General features: G+C 34.5%; 2 protein-coding genes across 9 annotated transcripts in view; one reads left to right on the forward strand and one right to left on the reverse strand.

Moving 5' to 3' along the window:
• The first annotated feature begins 14 nt into the window (after positions 1-14).
• On the forward strand, positions 15-3,827 carry LOC106175213 (ribosomal RNA small subunit methyltransferase NEP1). The gene is made up of 6 exons (XM_013557110.2): positions 15-186; positions 602-703; positions 876-1,017; positions 1,415-1,473; positions 2,728-2,877; positions 3,191-3,827. The coding sequence occupies exons 1-6, from the start codon at positions 64-66 to the stop codon at positions 3,302-3,304; spliced, it is 690 nt and encodes a 229-aa protein (XP_013412564.2). The 5' UTR covers positions 15-63; the 3' UTR covers positions 3,305-3,827.
• A 519-nt stretch (positions 3,828-4,346) lies between these two features.
• Positions 4,347-16,943, reverse strand: part of LOC106175178 (uncharacterized) — a 58,483-nt gene continuing 45,886 nt past the window's right edge. For 6 of the 8 annotated variants that reach the window (XM_086999588.1, XM_086999590.1, XM_086999593.1 and 3 more), the window contains 5 exons: positions 16,586-16,719; positions 14,371-14,469; positions 10,870-13,538; positions 9,403-9,990; positions 4,347-9,150 (listed from right to left, as the gene is read on the reverse strand). In XM_086999588.1, coding sequence (XP_086855714.1) covers positions 9,109-9,150; positions 9,403-9,990; positions 10,870-13,538; positions 14,371-14,469; positions 16,586-16,719 — 3,532 coding nt within the window. In that variant the 3' untranslated portion in view covers positions 4,347-9,108. The remainder of the gene's footprint in view (positions 9,151-9,402; positions 9,991-10,869; positions 13,539-14,370; positions 14,470-16,585; positions 16,720-16,943) is intronic. The other 2 variants (XM_086999591.1, XM_013557050.2) reach the window with 2 other exon arrangements.

Here is a 16,943-nt window from a genome sequence, read left to right on the forward strand (position 1 = left end):
ATTAGCACCCTGAACGGGTAATCTCGAGGGAATCGCGTTTCCTTCGAGATCAAAATAGACAAAATGGCAGATCCAAGCACTGGAGAACACGTGAAGACTCCAAAACACAAACTAACTCTGCACGAACGTGATCAAGAAAGGCGATTGATTGTAATATTGGAAAATGCTTCATTAGAGACAGCAAAGGTTTGATGTATATCATGAATTAAAATAGTTGTGTAATTTCAATGATATTGTAAAATATAAAAATTTCATTCGCTTTTTATGTACAGAATCACAGATTCAGTATGTTTGGTGTCTCTGTATAATACAGTTCCGTCACCTACACCTATCTTCGCCGCCACCGTGCATTTTTTGTACTGTTAACGCAATAAATGAAAAACTATTTGACTTATTAATTTTAAACTTGCTGATTTATGACACTCAAATACATTAAAATGTTTGCTGCCTTGTTTACCTCATAACTTTGATTCTCATACATTAAGTTAGTAATTATGGTAATGATAAAAATAATTTGAAAACATCGTGAAGTTTTTCATTTAAATATGATAACATATAACCTAGGGGTAAATTCTATTTTTTTCTGTTTTTTTATGTAAAGGTTGGAAAACAGTATGAACTGCTTAATTGTGATAAACATAGGAGTATCATGAAGAGATTTAAAAAAGATCCATCAACATGTAGACCAGATATCACTCACCAGGTAGGAAAACTTTTTTCCCAGTCTATATAATATATTAACATACACAGATATTAGATTTTAAGGTAAAATATTGGCACCATGTGTTATGTGGTTCTCTAGAAGTAAATCTTTGTTCAAAAGTCTGAAGATATAATTTGAACATTAATAACAGTTTTGTTATTTACTTTTATAGTGCTTATTAATGCTTATGGATAGTCCTCTAAACAGAGCTGGTTTATTACAAGTTTATATCCGCACAGAAAAACATGTGTTGATAGAGGTCAACCCTCAGACCAGGATACCTAGGACCTTTGATCGGTTTTGTGGACTTATGGGTAAGTCACGTATTAGCACCATGGTAACCTACATGCATGTATATTTCTAATAGCAAAATACTAGTCTTTATCCAGGGTATTGAATAACAGCAGGTTAATAAAAAATCAAAGACATTTATATATTGTTTACATCAGCCATTGCTTAGCATGTCTATTTCCCCCATAATTGTTTTTATCCAGAGGGGAAAGGACAATTCTCTTAACTCATTCTAGACCATAATTGACTTTATAATCATTGTAATCCTAAGCTTAAGGTTTTTGCATAAAGATGCCACCTGCTAATATATTTATTAATATAAGTTAACTTTGAGTAAACAGTGCACTTTCATGATTCAAATGTTCACATTTTATTTGTCAATAACGGATATTTAAATAATTTTAATGGTTAATTTTCTAGTTCAACTTTTACATAAACTCAGCATCCATGCATCAGATGGCCCACAGAAGCTTCTGAAAGTAAGTATACTTGAAATTGAATTGTGTAGTTAAGAGTTTACTTGATATTTTACTTCATCAAGAACTACACACTAAAATTTATTTAAATTTCACTTGATATCACTTCACGTTATTTGCCAGTGCTTTGTATATTTTTCTTACTTAATAATCATATGTATTGTCAGTATGGTTATTTGGTTTGGGAAAAGGCAATTTGTATGCAGTTAGGGTAGTAAAAATTCCAAGGTAATTAAAATTGGCGATCCAACTTAACAAATTGGTACAGCTTGTTTATGTTGGGATATCCACCATCCACCTGACGTATCAACCAGATGGCCTTGTGGTTAGTGTCTGCTTCTGTAGCAGGAGAACATGGGTTTGACCCCGTCTGGGGACATACCAGTCCTTTATAAACAGTATCTGCTTTGTCTCCGCTTGGCACTCAGCATTTAGGGGTTGAAACAGGGTTCCTGGTCAGCCAGAGAATGTCATTGTAAACTTGCTATCACTCAGCACCTCATACGGCAGCGAGGCTGTATCCTTCCGAGGGAGGCGAGATCGACAACACAAATTTATTGTAGTGACCAAGTGTCTAGCTGCACTATATGTAACGCACATTATTTATTTATTTATTTATTGTAAAGTCTACTGAACAGATTTGGAATTTGGACTTAAAATAAATGTATTATTAAATAAATATATATTGCCAAGAAGAGCCACTAGCGTTAAGTGGCCAAGATGGCCGACGACCCAGTGATAAACAAAACATGCTGATTTGTTAAGTTGGATCAACAAGGCCAACAATACTAGTGAGTTGTCCTGCCAGTTTTATTAAACTGGACAATCAAATTTTGTTGCTATGGTGTAAAGACAACATAACCATTGGTTATGCAGTTGTCTACACTGATATTTGGTGTACATATGCACTTCACTATCTTTTTATGAAAAAGACTTAGGGACCATTCTCACAGATATTTGGATCGATCTATCTCCCTGGGGAGTCTCACTTAATTGCTATCAACTTAACCGGCTTAAATACCTGTCATGCCTAGTAAAGCTGTTAGGGGGTAATTATCTTTCCTCTCTGGCGTGACAGACATTTAAGCCGGTTAGTTGACAGCAATTCCGTAAGACTTACCAGGGAGTAAGACCGATCTAGATAAGCATGGGAACCCAGTCTTAGAACATGACCGGGAAATGGCATTTTTTATAAAGCATCCAATTTGAAAAGTATCTGTTTTATGCAAACATTTATCATTTAGATAAATTTTATAGGTTATAAAAAATCCTGTGATAGACCATCTTCCCACTGGCTGTGAAAAGATAAAGATGTCCTTCAATGCAGACAAAATTGTTGATGCGGAGGATTTGGTCCCCGATAATAAACCTGTTGTGTTTGTTATTGGTGCTATGGCTCATGGAAGTGTAAGTATATTACAATGTATTATTGTTTTAATTTTTAAATTGAAATATTAAATGAATGTATTTTATTTAACATATTTGGATATACTTGAAATCCTAGCTACACTTTTGCTTTATTGATTATTTGAAATATTATCATACTAATCTCATGCCTGAATTATTATAAATGTAGATTATTATGCAATCATATCAATGAATCTAGCAGTTCTTTGGTCCAGGAGTGAAACATTCTTTGTTATCTCATTACATATGAAGTTAGCATACTAGGAAAGATTATACCATAACTTTTTAAATATTCTTTCTTAATAATTTTCAGGTAAATGTTGACTATACTGAGAAGGAATTTTCTATATGCAGTTACCCCTTGTCTGCAGCTTTAACTTGTGCAAAAGTGTGTACTGCATTTGAAAAGAAATGGGGAGTGAAATAGTGCCACTGCTGTTACTTTGTAGACCATCACATAATGTGCAGGAATTTGACTCAAGATGGCTGGTGTGAACTGTAAACCATTATCAATAAGACCAATTTGTTTAGTTATGTATAAGGCAAAAACCTGAGACTTGTCAAATTTTAGTCTGGGTATTTGTCTGAATACAAATTGCTTTACAATTTTTAAGACATAAGGTGTGTGCTGCACTTTTATAAGAGAAAATCCTTGGAATTTCAACGATGTACCCTTTATCACCAAGGGATATCTTGTCCAAAACTGTTGAGAAAATTTGATCTATAGAACTTTTTGAATCATTCAATTTCTTTTTTTATTATTTTACTGTTGTTGCTAGCTGATAAAATGTGGAATGTTGAAATTTCCAGTAAAATTATTTTTGCCACAGCAAGGCCTTAAGGTATTGTAGGACTTTTATGGTGGCTGAAATGTCAATTTTATCATTATTTAAAGGCATGGGGGCAATTTATTAAAAATCAAAATGTGGCGAGTTCTTCATTAAAAAACACTAAGTGACTTTGTTATGTCTAGTTTAAAACAGCAAATTTTGTTGTAAAACAAAGATCATCATCACGGGCTTTAAATGACAATTGAGGGCAACATAGTGCATTCAAAACTACAGCATTTTTTATCTATATGTAAAGATTTAAAACTTAATGTATGTTCAAGGTGCACTTGATGTGCACATGAAGAGAAAAGCACTGAAAGTGTGATGAAAACCTTTTGCATATGAATTTGTCCCTTGTGCCTTTTAAAATAGTAGAAAAAAGAAAAAAAGCAACTAGGGATGTTTTCCTTTTTACCATTTAATAAAGATAACAAGATCCATATAACAAAAACAATAATTCCACCTTAGGACATAATTACATAAGAACAGTAAGAATTTTATATGTGGATAGATCAACAATAAATTTTGCAAATATTCTGTACTAAAAATAGAGTAAGCAGTTATTTTTTAAATACTAAGCAAAGGCAACTTGTTTATGTTATTTATATTATAAATACTTATAACACACTGTCAGCCAAATCCACTCTAGCATTTTAGAAAAATAGGTAATCAGTGCATAGAGTATCTATTAAGGTTATAATAAAATGAAGCAATATCTTAAAAATATGTTTCGAAAACAAATTTCATGTGAAATAAATATAGCTCTTTACCCTATTAAATATACTATTAAATATACAAGTTTTTTATCACACACAAACACCTAAAAGAATTCTACCACATGTATCTTAAATATCCAAACCCAACAAAACTGTCACAGAATACATACATTTATACAGTATGTGCATTAAATGCAAACTTGTGCTAGAGGCTTTCCACAAAAAAGCAAACATATTGTCTAATATTTGGATATTTGTTTGATTACTATTTAATTACTGATTTCTTTCCATATCGGAGGGTACAACAGTATTGGAAGAAGATAATGGGGCAAATCATATTTATCAAAATATTACATAAAATGTGCAGCACTGATGTGATCAAATTTTCACTTTTTTGTGGAACGACTTGCAAGGTCATGAAATAGATTATGAATACATATACCTATACAGATAGTGCTTGTTAAACTATACATTACAAGTGCATTTTCATTTTGCTTTAATGTCACCAATGCATAAAACAAAGGTGCATTTTCCCATTTCAGATGACAATAATGAAAGGAAATATACTTCTATCCATAACAATTTAATATCATTGATTTTCATTAGAGTGGCTGCATTTGAGAACAGCTTTCAGTTGCCTGGAAGCCACGCTACTAATACCTTTAAAATGGCTTAGAAGTCTTTATAAAGATGGACAATTTCAAAAAAGAAAAAAATAATAATAAAGCCTAGTATTTAGAGCTAATGAAGCTGCTTATTGGACAAACAAGCTGTTGACAAAGTTGCTAAAATTCCAAGATAACCACCACAGTAAATTAAGCTCAAGTTTTGAAGACATGTACTTACCAAATTGGCCATCCAATATGTCACAATTTAAAATGATGTATAGAAGTCTTGCCCCTTTTGATATCATTCAACCATAATAAAAGGACTAAATGGACTTATTGTACTGGTATTTTGGCTTTGCAGCTTTTCACATGTATGTTACACAAAACTCCAATAACTGGAGTTTTTTTTTTTACTTTCTCTTTTATCCAATACGGATTTTTCCCATTATAAAATTTTTGGTCAACTTTAATCAATCTTGGCTCCTAAACTGTAGAAAATCTTGGTTAGTCTATAAATATATTTGCATATGATATATACAATTTAAATTTAACTTTTTGAAAGAAAAATTTTTGAATATTTTATGAAGTTGCAGTATTCTTTATTAACCACTCCACGTCATCGAGAATGTATTACCAAGAATGTTCAACCAAAACGGCCAAGTTTGGCCTAGGAAAATGGGCCCTAAAGTGGATTTATTATCAGTTCTAAGGTTCTTTTTACGTACTTGTAAACCCCTGAAGGTTAAATCTTTCCATAAAAGTGTGGTTTAACATGGTTTCAATCATAACTGGCACGAAATTGACATTTGAACAGTTCTTGGTAAAATATTCTTGATGCCATGTGTATTAAAAGTAAAATATATCAAAGTACTTGCATCATGTGCAAGTTGTGCCCATTGATTAGTTCTGCTCCTAGTTATTAGAATACTAACTGGATTTTGTAATATGCAAACCAAGTCCTCATTCAGTATATAAAATTATTAGTATGGATGTGCATAAATTTGAATTCAAAACTGCGATAACTGGTTACCTAGACCAAAGTTTTCAACATGAGATCACTATGAGGACCAGTAGCTGTACCATAGCCTGATGTAGTAGGATTTTGATTAATTGAGCACAACAGAGGTAGCTACAAGCCTAACTGAAAATGTTACTGGGAACTTCATTTACATGGAAATTTGTCATAAAGCAAAAACCCTGTAATAAATATATAATATATGAGAATCTTGTTTTAAATATAATAACTGTTTTTGTATACATTATCTTATTTGTATTGCTGTTCCTGGTTTACTCAGTTTTCACTGTTTCTTTTTTATGCAGACCTTGGCAGAAACATTGGCTAATATATGTCTACTTCTATATTCCATCTATTATATATATAAAAAACTATTCAAATTATTACATGAATCATGGACTTCTTAATCTCCCGTTGTGTTGAAATGAATACTTCTCTTTATAGCTACTATATATGGAATGTCAGTGTTCAAAACCCTACAACCACATAATATTTAATATCCGACTAGTCTACAACACAGTTATGGATTTAGCTTAGCATGCAGGGACTGATGTTTTTGTCTCATTTTGTACAGCCTGTTTCCATGAAACATTTTCAAGAAGGTGGAGAGGGGAAGGACATGCCTCCTGGACCAACCTGTGCTACTAGATTGAAATCAATTTTCAGTCCACATTTTTATAAAAAGGTGTTAGAATTGAATTTAGAAAATAAAATATTATAAAAGATCAAATGTGCACGTAAAAAAGGTGAATCAACATTTAAATTCACAAGCTCATTACGTTTACATACGGAAATGTTATACTTATCACTATTTAATATCTTTTTCTGACTTGAGTTGAAATGAAGGAATAAATGGCTATTAGCGTTGAGACCATTGCATTGCACATGCCTACAATCAATTGTTCAATCTGTTTAAGTAACACCATAACCTTAAAATTTAGCACATAATTTGAATATTTCATTCACAATTGGAAAACTGTCAAAGGAAATAAAACATAAAATAACAATAGCTTAAAGCTGCATAACATTAGCATTGTGATAACCCAGGTTGAGCATTAGAGCCACCTCATACATACGTACCACCAGTTGGGTCATGGGGATCACTGGGAAAAGGCATTTTAAAAGGATAACAACTCTGAGATCCATATTTCACAATAAAGACATTGCAAACAACTCACAGACATATAATGAATTCTATTTCACCACCAAAAAGGTTGTTACATGTTACCTCCATAGATGGCTACCCTCTGTGATAATCTCTTAACAGATAATTACATTAAAAACCTTTCGATGAAAAATGGGGACTCACTTTGAATGTCGTAATGGATTCATTTACCATTGGTTAGTATGGAATTTGTTGTTTACCCTTGAAAAAAACTTTCTCATCTTGTGTCCATACCAAACAGTGATTGTTAATGTTTTTAGTGAAGATGTTTAAAATAACCCAGTAATTGTAGCAAGTTTCCAGATGGGCAGATTATGAACACATATGAAAATAAGGGATGTAAATTCTAGGTGCCTCTAGCTCACCACTGGTGGCACAATAACATTTTACACAATTAAACTGTATATCTATTACAGATCATCCGAGAGGAATGTTTTATTTGTTGCAAAAACAGTTTTCCAATTCATATTTTCAATATCACAACATTAGAATTGTCAGTCTCATGAAAGTGAATTATTAAAAAATATATTTTGTAAAATTCATTGCAATGACAACAACAAAAATTAAACTTGTATTTCTGTTTAACATGCTACAAACAATAAATATAACAAATTAAAATAATTAAACTGCACTTTCATAAAGGCAGCAATACAGCTGTTTCAAATACTTAACATTAATAATAATGTGTCCCTCAAATATCTTAACATTGCAAATAAATATAAAAGCACATTAAAGCACCAAGCAGACAGAAAAATCCTCATTTTGAAAGCAAATTTCAGGCTAAAGCTTGATCAAGTGGTGCCTGTGTATTAAGCTTAGTTTAATTATACCCAGGTACCACTTGTTTAAAAATAACAAAAATAAGTAAAAAACATAATATCATATATACTTTCTGAAACCAATTCCATACATAACGTTTTGAACTAATAATTTATCAGTTTTCAACAATATAAATTATGTTTAAGGTAAAAAACAGGTACTGTTTAGTGTTTATGTAATATGAACTTAAATAACTTAAAGTCTCACTTTAAAGCAAGACAATATTTATAACACAAGACCACACTGAACATGTCAACATTAAGCCTATTATGCAATATGCCATTGGTCCAGTAAGAGAGTAAAATGTTTAACGTATTTATGCATTTTGTGCAGTATATATTCTAGCTGCATATCACATTTTAGCCTTTGCCCTCATATATTTTATGTGCCATTACTGATGTGACCATCCTGATTGTTCACATGCAGCCAGAAGGGTGCACTGAGTAAACTTATGGCAATATCGAGAGCACAAGGCAACATCTGACCAAATTAACTTGTATACTTGGCAACAATATTGCTGTAACAAGTTTAATACATAAATCACCACACTGCCATCTTTTTTAATTCACAAATATATACATTACTCAACAAACAACAAATAAGGAAATGTATTTTAAAACAGAAAAAGCAAATCAATTACATACACTTATCCTATATGTTATATATAAATATATTCTTAATTTCAATTTTATATGATTTCATAAATTATATACTCAAAAACAGTTATTTGAGAATTGCTATAAATTCAGTTTAAATTTATGAAATAAGTTAGGAGGAAAAATATAAAGTAAGGCATACAGGTATTAATCTGTATAAATAACATTTATATAAATATTCAATGTCAACTCAAAACCAAATATTATATTTAAATTTTTATGTGTGTGCTGGTTTATACAACCTTCAAGCTACTATGGAGGCTGTACACAAAAATTCCCACGGTTATAAATGTATAAATCTCACTGATGTTATTTAATAAAGGCCTAGAGCATCTCATAGCTTACATTATTTTAATGTTTCCCTGAGAATACTGCTGTTTTAATTTTCCTTAGGCAAACCATAAGGTCCATAAAACAGACCTCTATCGTTTGCACTCACTGCAATGTAGGGGCCAGGCCTGATTCTGAAATGGTAAAAATGATAAAAAATAATGTGTCATATACTACATTTATGTTGGCGAGTAATTAGTATAAACACTTCCTTATTTTCATTATTATACTATTATATATATATATAAACAACCATAATTGGTCTTCAAAAATACAGTTTCATTTATCCATGCAATGACAAGTTAACTACATAGTGCTCCAAAACTGTAGGAAGACAGCAATCTAGAACAATGAAAATGTCGTATATTAAATGAAGATCACCTTACCTGGCATTCATGGCTGCAATACCAGCTGTCTTTGCACCCAGAACACAGGAATGATGCTTCTCTTCTGCACACAGCACACACATTCAGACTGTCCCTTGTAGTATCGCAGGGCTGCGCTGGGGTTGGGGGCATCATTTCTACACAGTTGCTGTTAACACCAAGGCTAACTCTGCCCTGAAATTGCTGGCCATCTCCGGGAGAAAACTGGTGACCTGGATATCCATTTAAATGGGTTCCATTTTCATGGCCTTGATTCTCCCTTCTGATGCCTGCTCTGAAATGTTCTTGGTTCATGTCCTGTAGTCTTGACTGTGAATGCCCTGTAGCAGTCATTTGCATTTTAACATCCACTGCTTTCTCTGGTAAATGTGCATTCTGCATGTTCATCCTGATAAACTGCCCAGGTGCTTGCATGGCTCTATTCGGGTAGGAAACTCCACTAGCACTTGTCTGGTTACCATGAGAAGGAAAATGAGCACCATTTCTGGGACTTGTAGGGGTCTGAGGAACGACAGAAATGCCTTCTTTTCTAGGGCTGACTTGGGAGCATGAGTGCAATGGATGTCCCAGCTGAAAATGCCTAGCACCCTAGAAAAAATGACTAAATATGTGAAAAAAAAGCCTTAGCAGGCAACCATAACTTAACAGTGAAAACATAATTTGGTGCGTATGCTCCTACTTAAACAGATTTTTCCTACATATTTTTCTTCTTATTTCAAAGTAGTTCAACATCATATTTCTTTTCCACTATTTTATAATACAGATTCCAAACACAAGTCAAGTACTTTTCTCAAATCAAAATTTTGCTTAATTTGTATGCAGTTCATTTTTGTACTTTTCATTAATGTATAAAAGTTGATCATTATTCAATTAGATGTACATCCACTTATAAAACATCCTTCCCATGTTTGGTCCTAAAATTTATAAGTGCTACCGTGCATAGGAAAGGTTATATGCATATATACATGCTAATTTGTTGTTCTCTTTTTAATCTTCTTAAAAGTATTGTAAGCCACCTATATATGTAAGGTAAATGCCAAAGATTCACTGCTATCTATCATATTTTTTTCAATTATTCATCTTATTAATCTTTAAATGCAACACAATATTCATATCATACATGATGCAATCAACATGACCACTGTTCAAATTCCATTTTATTACTTGAAGTTGAATAATTGAAATATTTTAATAATATGGTATCTTAATTTCTGACAAAGGTGCAAAAGCCATGCAGAGGAGGAAGTAAAAATGACATTCATTGCAAGATAATTTCTTTTGTCTAGCTGATAAGTAATTAATCAAAGTTATGACTTGAGCTTTTCATAATATCACTTGTTAATTTTTGATAAATTATATTCAATGTCACATAGAATTTCATAGTTGCCAGTTTTACAATGACCTATGTCATATGAAAATATTTGTCTCAATGCACCACATAATTTGATGATAAAAATGAGTACATACACCAACCTGTATTTGTTCAGCCATCTTATTAGGATATCCTGCCATGGTCTCCTTCCCATGCTGCATGAAAGCTTTAAATGGCATCTGCATTGCTTGCTGTTGCTGATTTGCTGGTCTTGGCCAATGCTTTACCATGGCTGCCCTGGGCCTAGAGATTGGGTGGCCATTAGTTATAGAACCTCCCACAGGCATTCTTGGTACTGGGCACCTGATATAAGTTCCTGGTATATGATGACCATTAGCCTCCATTCTCATGGGATAAGGAGCGTTTTCTCTGTGGTATGTAGCGTGTGTAACTGATGTATGCTGTTGTAGCTGCTGCCAATGTTGTTGCTTTTGTAGCTGCTGCATGGGCTGTACATAATTTTGAATGCTGGGTGGCCCTGACATCAGACTATTCTTGTTAGAAGCTATCAGTTGCTCTTCCTGACCATGACATTGGTACTGAAACTGCCTTTGTTTAACCTCATACGTTGTATCAGTGATGGGTAAATGTACTAGCCTAGGGGGTTCTCTTGGAACAGCTCCTGGTGCAGCCAATCCTGTCTGGGGGGCATTTGCCAAAAGGTGTTGTTGTTGTTGTTGTTGCTGTGGGCCATATGCAGAAGATGAACTGAGCAGAGTCTGTGTATGTCTGGGCATCTGTGCATGGTTTAAAGCCATTTGGCCACTGAAAGAATGCTGGTACCTATCTCCAAAATACTGTGCCTCTTGCTTTGCTCTGTTGGTGCGAGCAACTTGCATCGCCTCTTGCACTTGAATTTCTGCCTTATCAAACTCATTGTATCTTTTTGAGTACCTTTCATTCACGGCTATTTTATTCCGTTCTTGCTGCAGCGATTTCCAATGACCATCTTCATAATCTTCTGTCAGGTCAACAATCTTGTTCTGTGACAAGTAATCTTTCTGCCTGCTTTGATCTGCGTGGTTGGCTGACATCTGCTTTCCACTGTTGTACCAGTAGTTAGCTCTAGCTGATGTCACAGATACTCCTCCTTTGGCATCTGATGTGCTGGAGTGGGCCTCGGTCCTTTGAACCTTAACTGGGGTCCCTTGCTCGATTTTTGCCTCCATTTTACTTTTAGCAGCAAAACCCATTTTGTAAAATGAAGAGTCCATTGTGCTGTGGCCTGTCGTATGGCTGTATCTAGATGATATCAAAGCTTTTCCTTGAACTTTCACAGTTTTACCTGCAAGGCTATTTGTAGGTGCATGTTCTGGCTGCGGCAGTGCTCTCAAAGGTACTGGTGGTTGGCAATGAGCTGGTGGAGGGTTTTGCCATTTTTCTGATGCTGGCCCTTTCAAATGTTTACCTTCTTCAGTGTTACTGTGTGCAGGAGGTGGGCAGGGTAGATTTGCAGATCTAGGATGAGCATCCTTTGCACTCTTTTGTGGTGAGACAGTATGGGGCACACTTTCTTGGCTGTATCTCTTTTTAACTGATTGCCCCGATTCACAACGCATTGTATTCTTGTTCATCCTTTCAGAAGTTGGTGAAATATTAAAGCATTGATAATTTGGCCTTGCAGCTTGGATGCTACCTTTACCCAGAAGCAGTTTCTGACGTTCTTCATATTTCTTCTTCATGTGCTGGGCAAATTTTAGTTTGAGCTCCAGTAACTTCTTCTGTTCCTTTTCTTTGGTTTGTGCTATTTCCTCTAACTTTTTAAACTGCAGTTGACACTTTTCAATGTCTGATTCCACTGAAGCCAATGTGTTCCCTGTCCCTGTCATGTCCCCATTAAAAGACAGCAGAGTTGAATTCGTACCAGCAAAACCATTCCTTGCTGCTGAAGCAACTGACCCAGCACTATTCAACTGGTATTGGGACGTTTTTCCTCCAAGTAACTCCTCTCTGGGTGCTGCATGGTAAAAACCTTGCGGCATGGTCAGCATCCTTGATGAAACTTCTTTGGCATTCTTGGATACCTGACTAACACCTGCGGGAAATGTTACAGCTTGTGAGTATGAGGGTGGAGCACTACATGGGCCAGACTCTGGATGCATGTAAGGCAAATCTTGTGAAGTACTGAACATACTCTTATCACTGCCTGGATCTGAGTGAGGCCTTTGAAGTTGCTTCAGAGCAGGATAGTTAGAGGTTGATGGTGAGACATGGCTTAGCATGCTTGATGGTCTACTACTCTGTGGCATGAAGTTGTCCTGCCATCCCATGTATTGCTCACGCCAAGATGGTGTTCTATATTGTTCTGGGGACCCAGTCTCGAAAGGATTGCCTAAAACAAAAGTTTCGACTGGGACTGGTGGTTGCATGTTTGGGTGTGAGAATGAGATAAGCTGTGGAACAGGTGGAATGCTGTGGATTTTCCGTCGTCTGTGTTTTTCCTTCGTATTGATTTGTTTTCCAGCATCTGTGGGCTGTAAGCAGTTCATCTCATTAATAGAAGCACCTGTACACTGAGTGCCACTTTCTACTTTTTCAGCACAAGAGTTGACAGTAATAGCCCCTTTTTCTGAAACATCTTTCTCCTCTGATACAGATTCTATGCTTTGCTGATTTTGACTGCTATAAGGATTATGCAGTGTGGATGCACCAATATTTGTGGCAACTGCTTCTATTGCTTGAGTGTTTGATGCTTCAGTACTCTGCACTTGAGGATAGACTTTCTGTACAGGAGCACTAGGCTTCACCTTCTTTGCCACAAGACCTAAAAACAAAATGATAATTTATCAGTTCTTAACTGAAATAAATTTTCTCCCCTCTTGTTAGAGAAGAAATAACACAAAGCAGCAAATTATGATGGTGCCTGCACTCAAAGATTAATTTTTTTAAAAATAATTTTGAATTCACCTACTAAAATTAATAACTGATAATATGCAAACAAATTCTTTTGTTAAGGGTCTTAATTAATTCAACTGATAAATATCTATAATTTTTATTGATATTTTTAATAATTATAATTTTTCATTAATGCCTGTGCATTCAAAGTTGCACGTACACCTTATTTTGTTGATTTCATCTGAGTCTACAGTCTAATCTTTCTTTTGTACTTAAAATCTGTACATATTTACAAACCATATTAACAAAACACAGTACATTCCATATAACATTCACAAACCAAAAAATATAGCTAACTGATGTATACCTCATAAAAATTTTGCAATGTAATTTGCTTCATGTAATCAAGGTTTTGGTTTTTGCTTCCATTCAGAGTATTTTTCTCAAATGAATGTGGACTGATATCATCAATTTTGTATATAAAAATGCCATATATGTGTTCAAGGAAAAGCACCAGTGGCTTCCTATATTTAATGGAATGTACTAACCAAAATAATTCTGTTGGGAAAAATGCAACCTTCCAAAAATATATTAGGAAAAATTTGGGCAAAAAGAGATTGGTTTCCTTTCATACTGACAAACTGAACAACAAGATAGGGCATATATGGTATAAGTAGTTTTGTCAAATCACTTTGGGGCATTTCTCTATTGTGAGGAACCAGACAAATAACAGATACAGTGACAATATCATATGCACTTGCCTGCACTGCCCTGCCATTTATCTTCCTCGGCTTTTCCTTCAGGCTTTATAGACATCTTCTCGGTATCTGCAGCATGTTTCCCATCAGAGGCAACAGCTACTGGAATGACACAAAAACAAATAAGGGTGCATCATGGTAACAATCTTTTGTCATCTACACATGTTCTACAAAATTTTTTTGTAACATGATCCTCAATATGAAAATAATATATACCACTTAGGTGTGCCATGCTTCGCGAAAGGAGATAAACATCAGAAAAAATGTGACTTGTCCCTTTGTGTGCCTCTTTGGGAGATGACAAGATAATCACCTAGTGTCAACATTGGACTTCCTCCAGCTCAAACTTCAAGAATCAAAATGTCAGTTATTGCAGGGGCCATGTCAAAGAATGATGTGCTTTTTATGAACTTGTGCCACTCTTTAGGAGAATCAGGTTAGTCATGCTTTTTGTTGTATTTGCACATGTGTTAACCTGTTTCTGTTATGTTGGGAAAGGAGGAAATTCTACCAGTATATCCTGAAACACACTTAAAGTATTTTTTTGTTCAATTGTCTTGATGCAACTGATTAAAATGGAAATGAAATGATGCATCTGGTCTGGAAAAGAATGAGTTATTTCTTACCTTACAAAAAAAAAAAAATAATAATAATAAAAATAAATAAATAAATAAATAAATAAAGACTATTTGAGATTGATAAAAAATTAATTTTTTTATATGTTGCCTTAACTTTTTTTCATTCATTTTAGTAATCCTCCTAAACAGTCTTTTTGTAGTAAAAAAAAAAAAAAAAAAACCTGCAAGTAATTACCCTACTGGCTTGAGATAACTTTTTATGTTTTATTGAATTGAGAATCCATGCTTCTGTGTGCAAGGGATCACTGAAATTAGGCAAAATATTATTATTATCCAAAGCCTACATTAAATGGAAAAATTACTTAGTCTCTCTGTAGAAACCATAAAACATCATTTTGCATGGTAAAATTCTCCCTTCAAATTGTTTTTTTTGTGTGTTTGTAATCAACACTGAAGGGTATCCACATAATTATAACAGCATCACTTTCTTTACCTTCCAAAATATGACAGCAGACCTATGAAATCAATGTGAATATATAGGAGACATATCAGCCTTAGGAGATCCTATTGCAAATGCCAAACAGAGGTTGAAATGTCCCCTAGCTAGTGTCATAGGTCATCAGAATATATGGATGTGTCATAAATCCCAGAAAGATCTATAAAGCTTTGTAAAAGAATAAGAGCATGGTGGTAATAAAATTGCTTGGACCAAATAGCCCTGATTGTACAGTTTCCACTGAAGAAGGATGTATGACAACTAAGTGTAATAGCAATTTACAATCAATAGAGGGTGAAATATTTGATTCTTGGACAAACTGAACTGCAAACTATGTGCATCTGTAACTTAGATCATGCTATTAAAACGTTCACATCAACTGACATTTTTCTTATGGGTTACTTGTTAGCATATTACACCTAATGGTGGCCACCAGCGCTGAGAGGATATAGTAAGACTAGGTTCCTATACCTAGTTCGATCTAACAGGATGAATCAATCTCCAAGGAGTTTCTCGCTAAATTGCTTTCAGCTAAAGCAGCTTAGATGTCTGACAGGCCTCCTGAAGCTGCTAAACAATAATTAATTACCCACTAGCAGCTTCAGTAGGTGTGACAGACATCTAAGCTGCTTAAGTTGAATGCAATTTAGCAAGAATCCCCTTGGAGATAGATCGATCCATAGTTAGTACGATAGGGTCTGAGCATGGTCCCCAAGTCTATGTGGTGGCAATGGCAACCAGTCTGCTGGACTCGTGCTGTCTCAACGCCTGTATTTGTATCCTAGTATTAATGGTTCATCTGATATACCAGTGAGGAAGTTATGTAGTTTTTTTCTAAAACTGACCTACAGTACAGAGAGTTTTGTTTCTTTACTCCATGGGCAAAGCATTGAACAAACATGGGCCTTCCATTGCAAATGAAACTTCTCTTTGTTCTTGCATTGTTTGGGTGAATGATTGCTGGGATTTTACATTGTGGTTAAGCAAATCAGAAATATCTGCAACATCAAGCGGTCAGTAGACCCTCACTGGCTTAATCAATCTACGATGTCAGTAACTAAGAAGTTTGAATATACAGTTTGTATACTCCTAGATCAACTATTGTGATACTCCCTTACGTCCAGCCTATAAAATGAATTCATACCATTTTCTCCACTGTAATCATGTCCATTTTTGGTGTTTCTCACATCTGTAGATCCATCAACTGAAGGCACAGCATTCCCCTGATTGGAAAACTCTTCTACAACGTTTCCCTGTATAATCATACCAATCTGATTACTGAAAAAAGCAAATAACAACAAAAATTTCAATTAATACATCTGTTTAAAACTCCCAGTACTGTTTTGCCACCATGGGAAATAATAGTATACAGGAGATCAGCTTCAGGCAATACAAATCTGGACAGTACATCTTTTTTCTTCCGTCCATTAGATTGCTGTCAACACTTCTCAAGTCTTCTTTGTCTAACCCATTATATAACTGACTTGCAGATGATCATCAGT

Source organism: Lingula anatina, chromosome 1 (genome assembly GCF_051362555.1).
Source record: "Lingula anatina isolate TDL-2025a chromosome 1, LinAna3.0, whole genome shotgun sequence".
NCBI lineage: Eukaryota > Metazoa > Brachiopoda > Lingulata > Lingulida > Lingulidae > Lingula > Lingula anatina.

What these genes read in the sequence shown, in the direction of transcription:
- LOC106175213 (XM_013557110.2), top strand. Translation starts at nt 64, where the DNA reads ATGGCAGATCCAAGCACTGGAGAACACGTGAAGACTCCAAAACACAAA. An exon ending in GACCAGATATCACTCACCAG is followed by an intron (nt 704 to 875) that starts GTAGGAAAACTT and finishes TTACTTTTATAG; the next exon opens with TGCTTATTAATGCTTATGGA. An exon ending in GCCCACAGAAGCTTCTGAAA is followed by an intron (nt 1,474 to 2,727) that starts GTAAGTATACTT and finishes TAAATTTTATAG; the next exon opens with GTTATAAAAAATCCTGTGAT.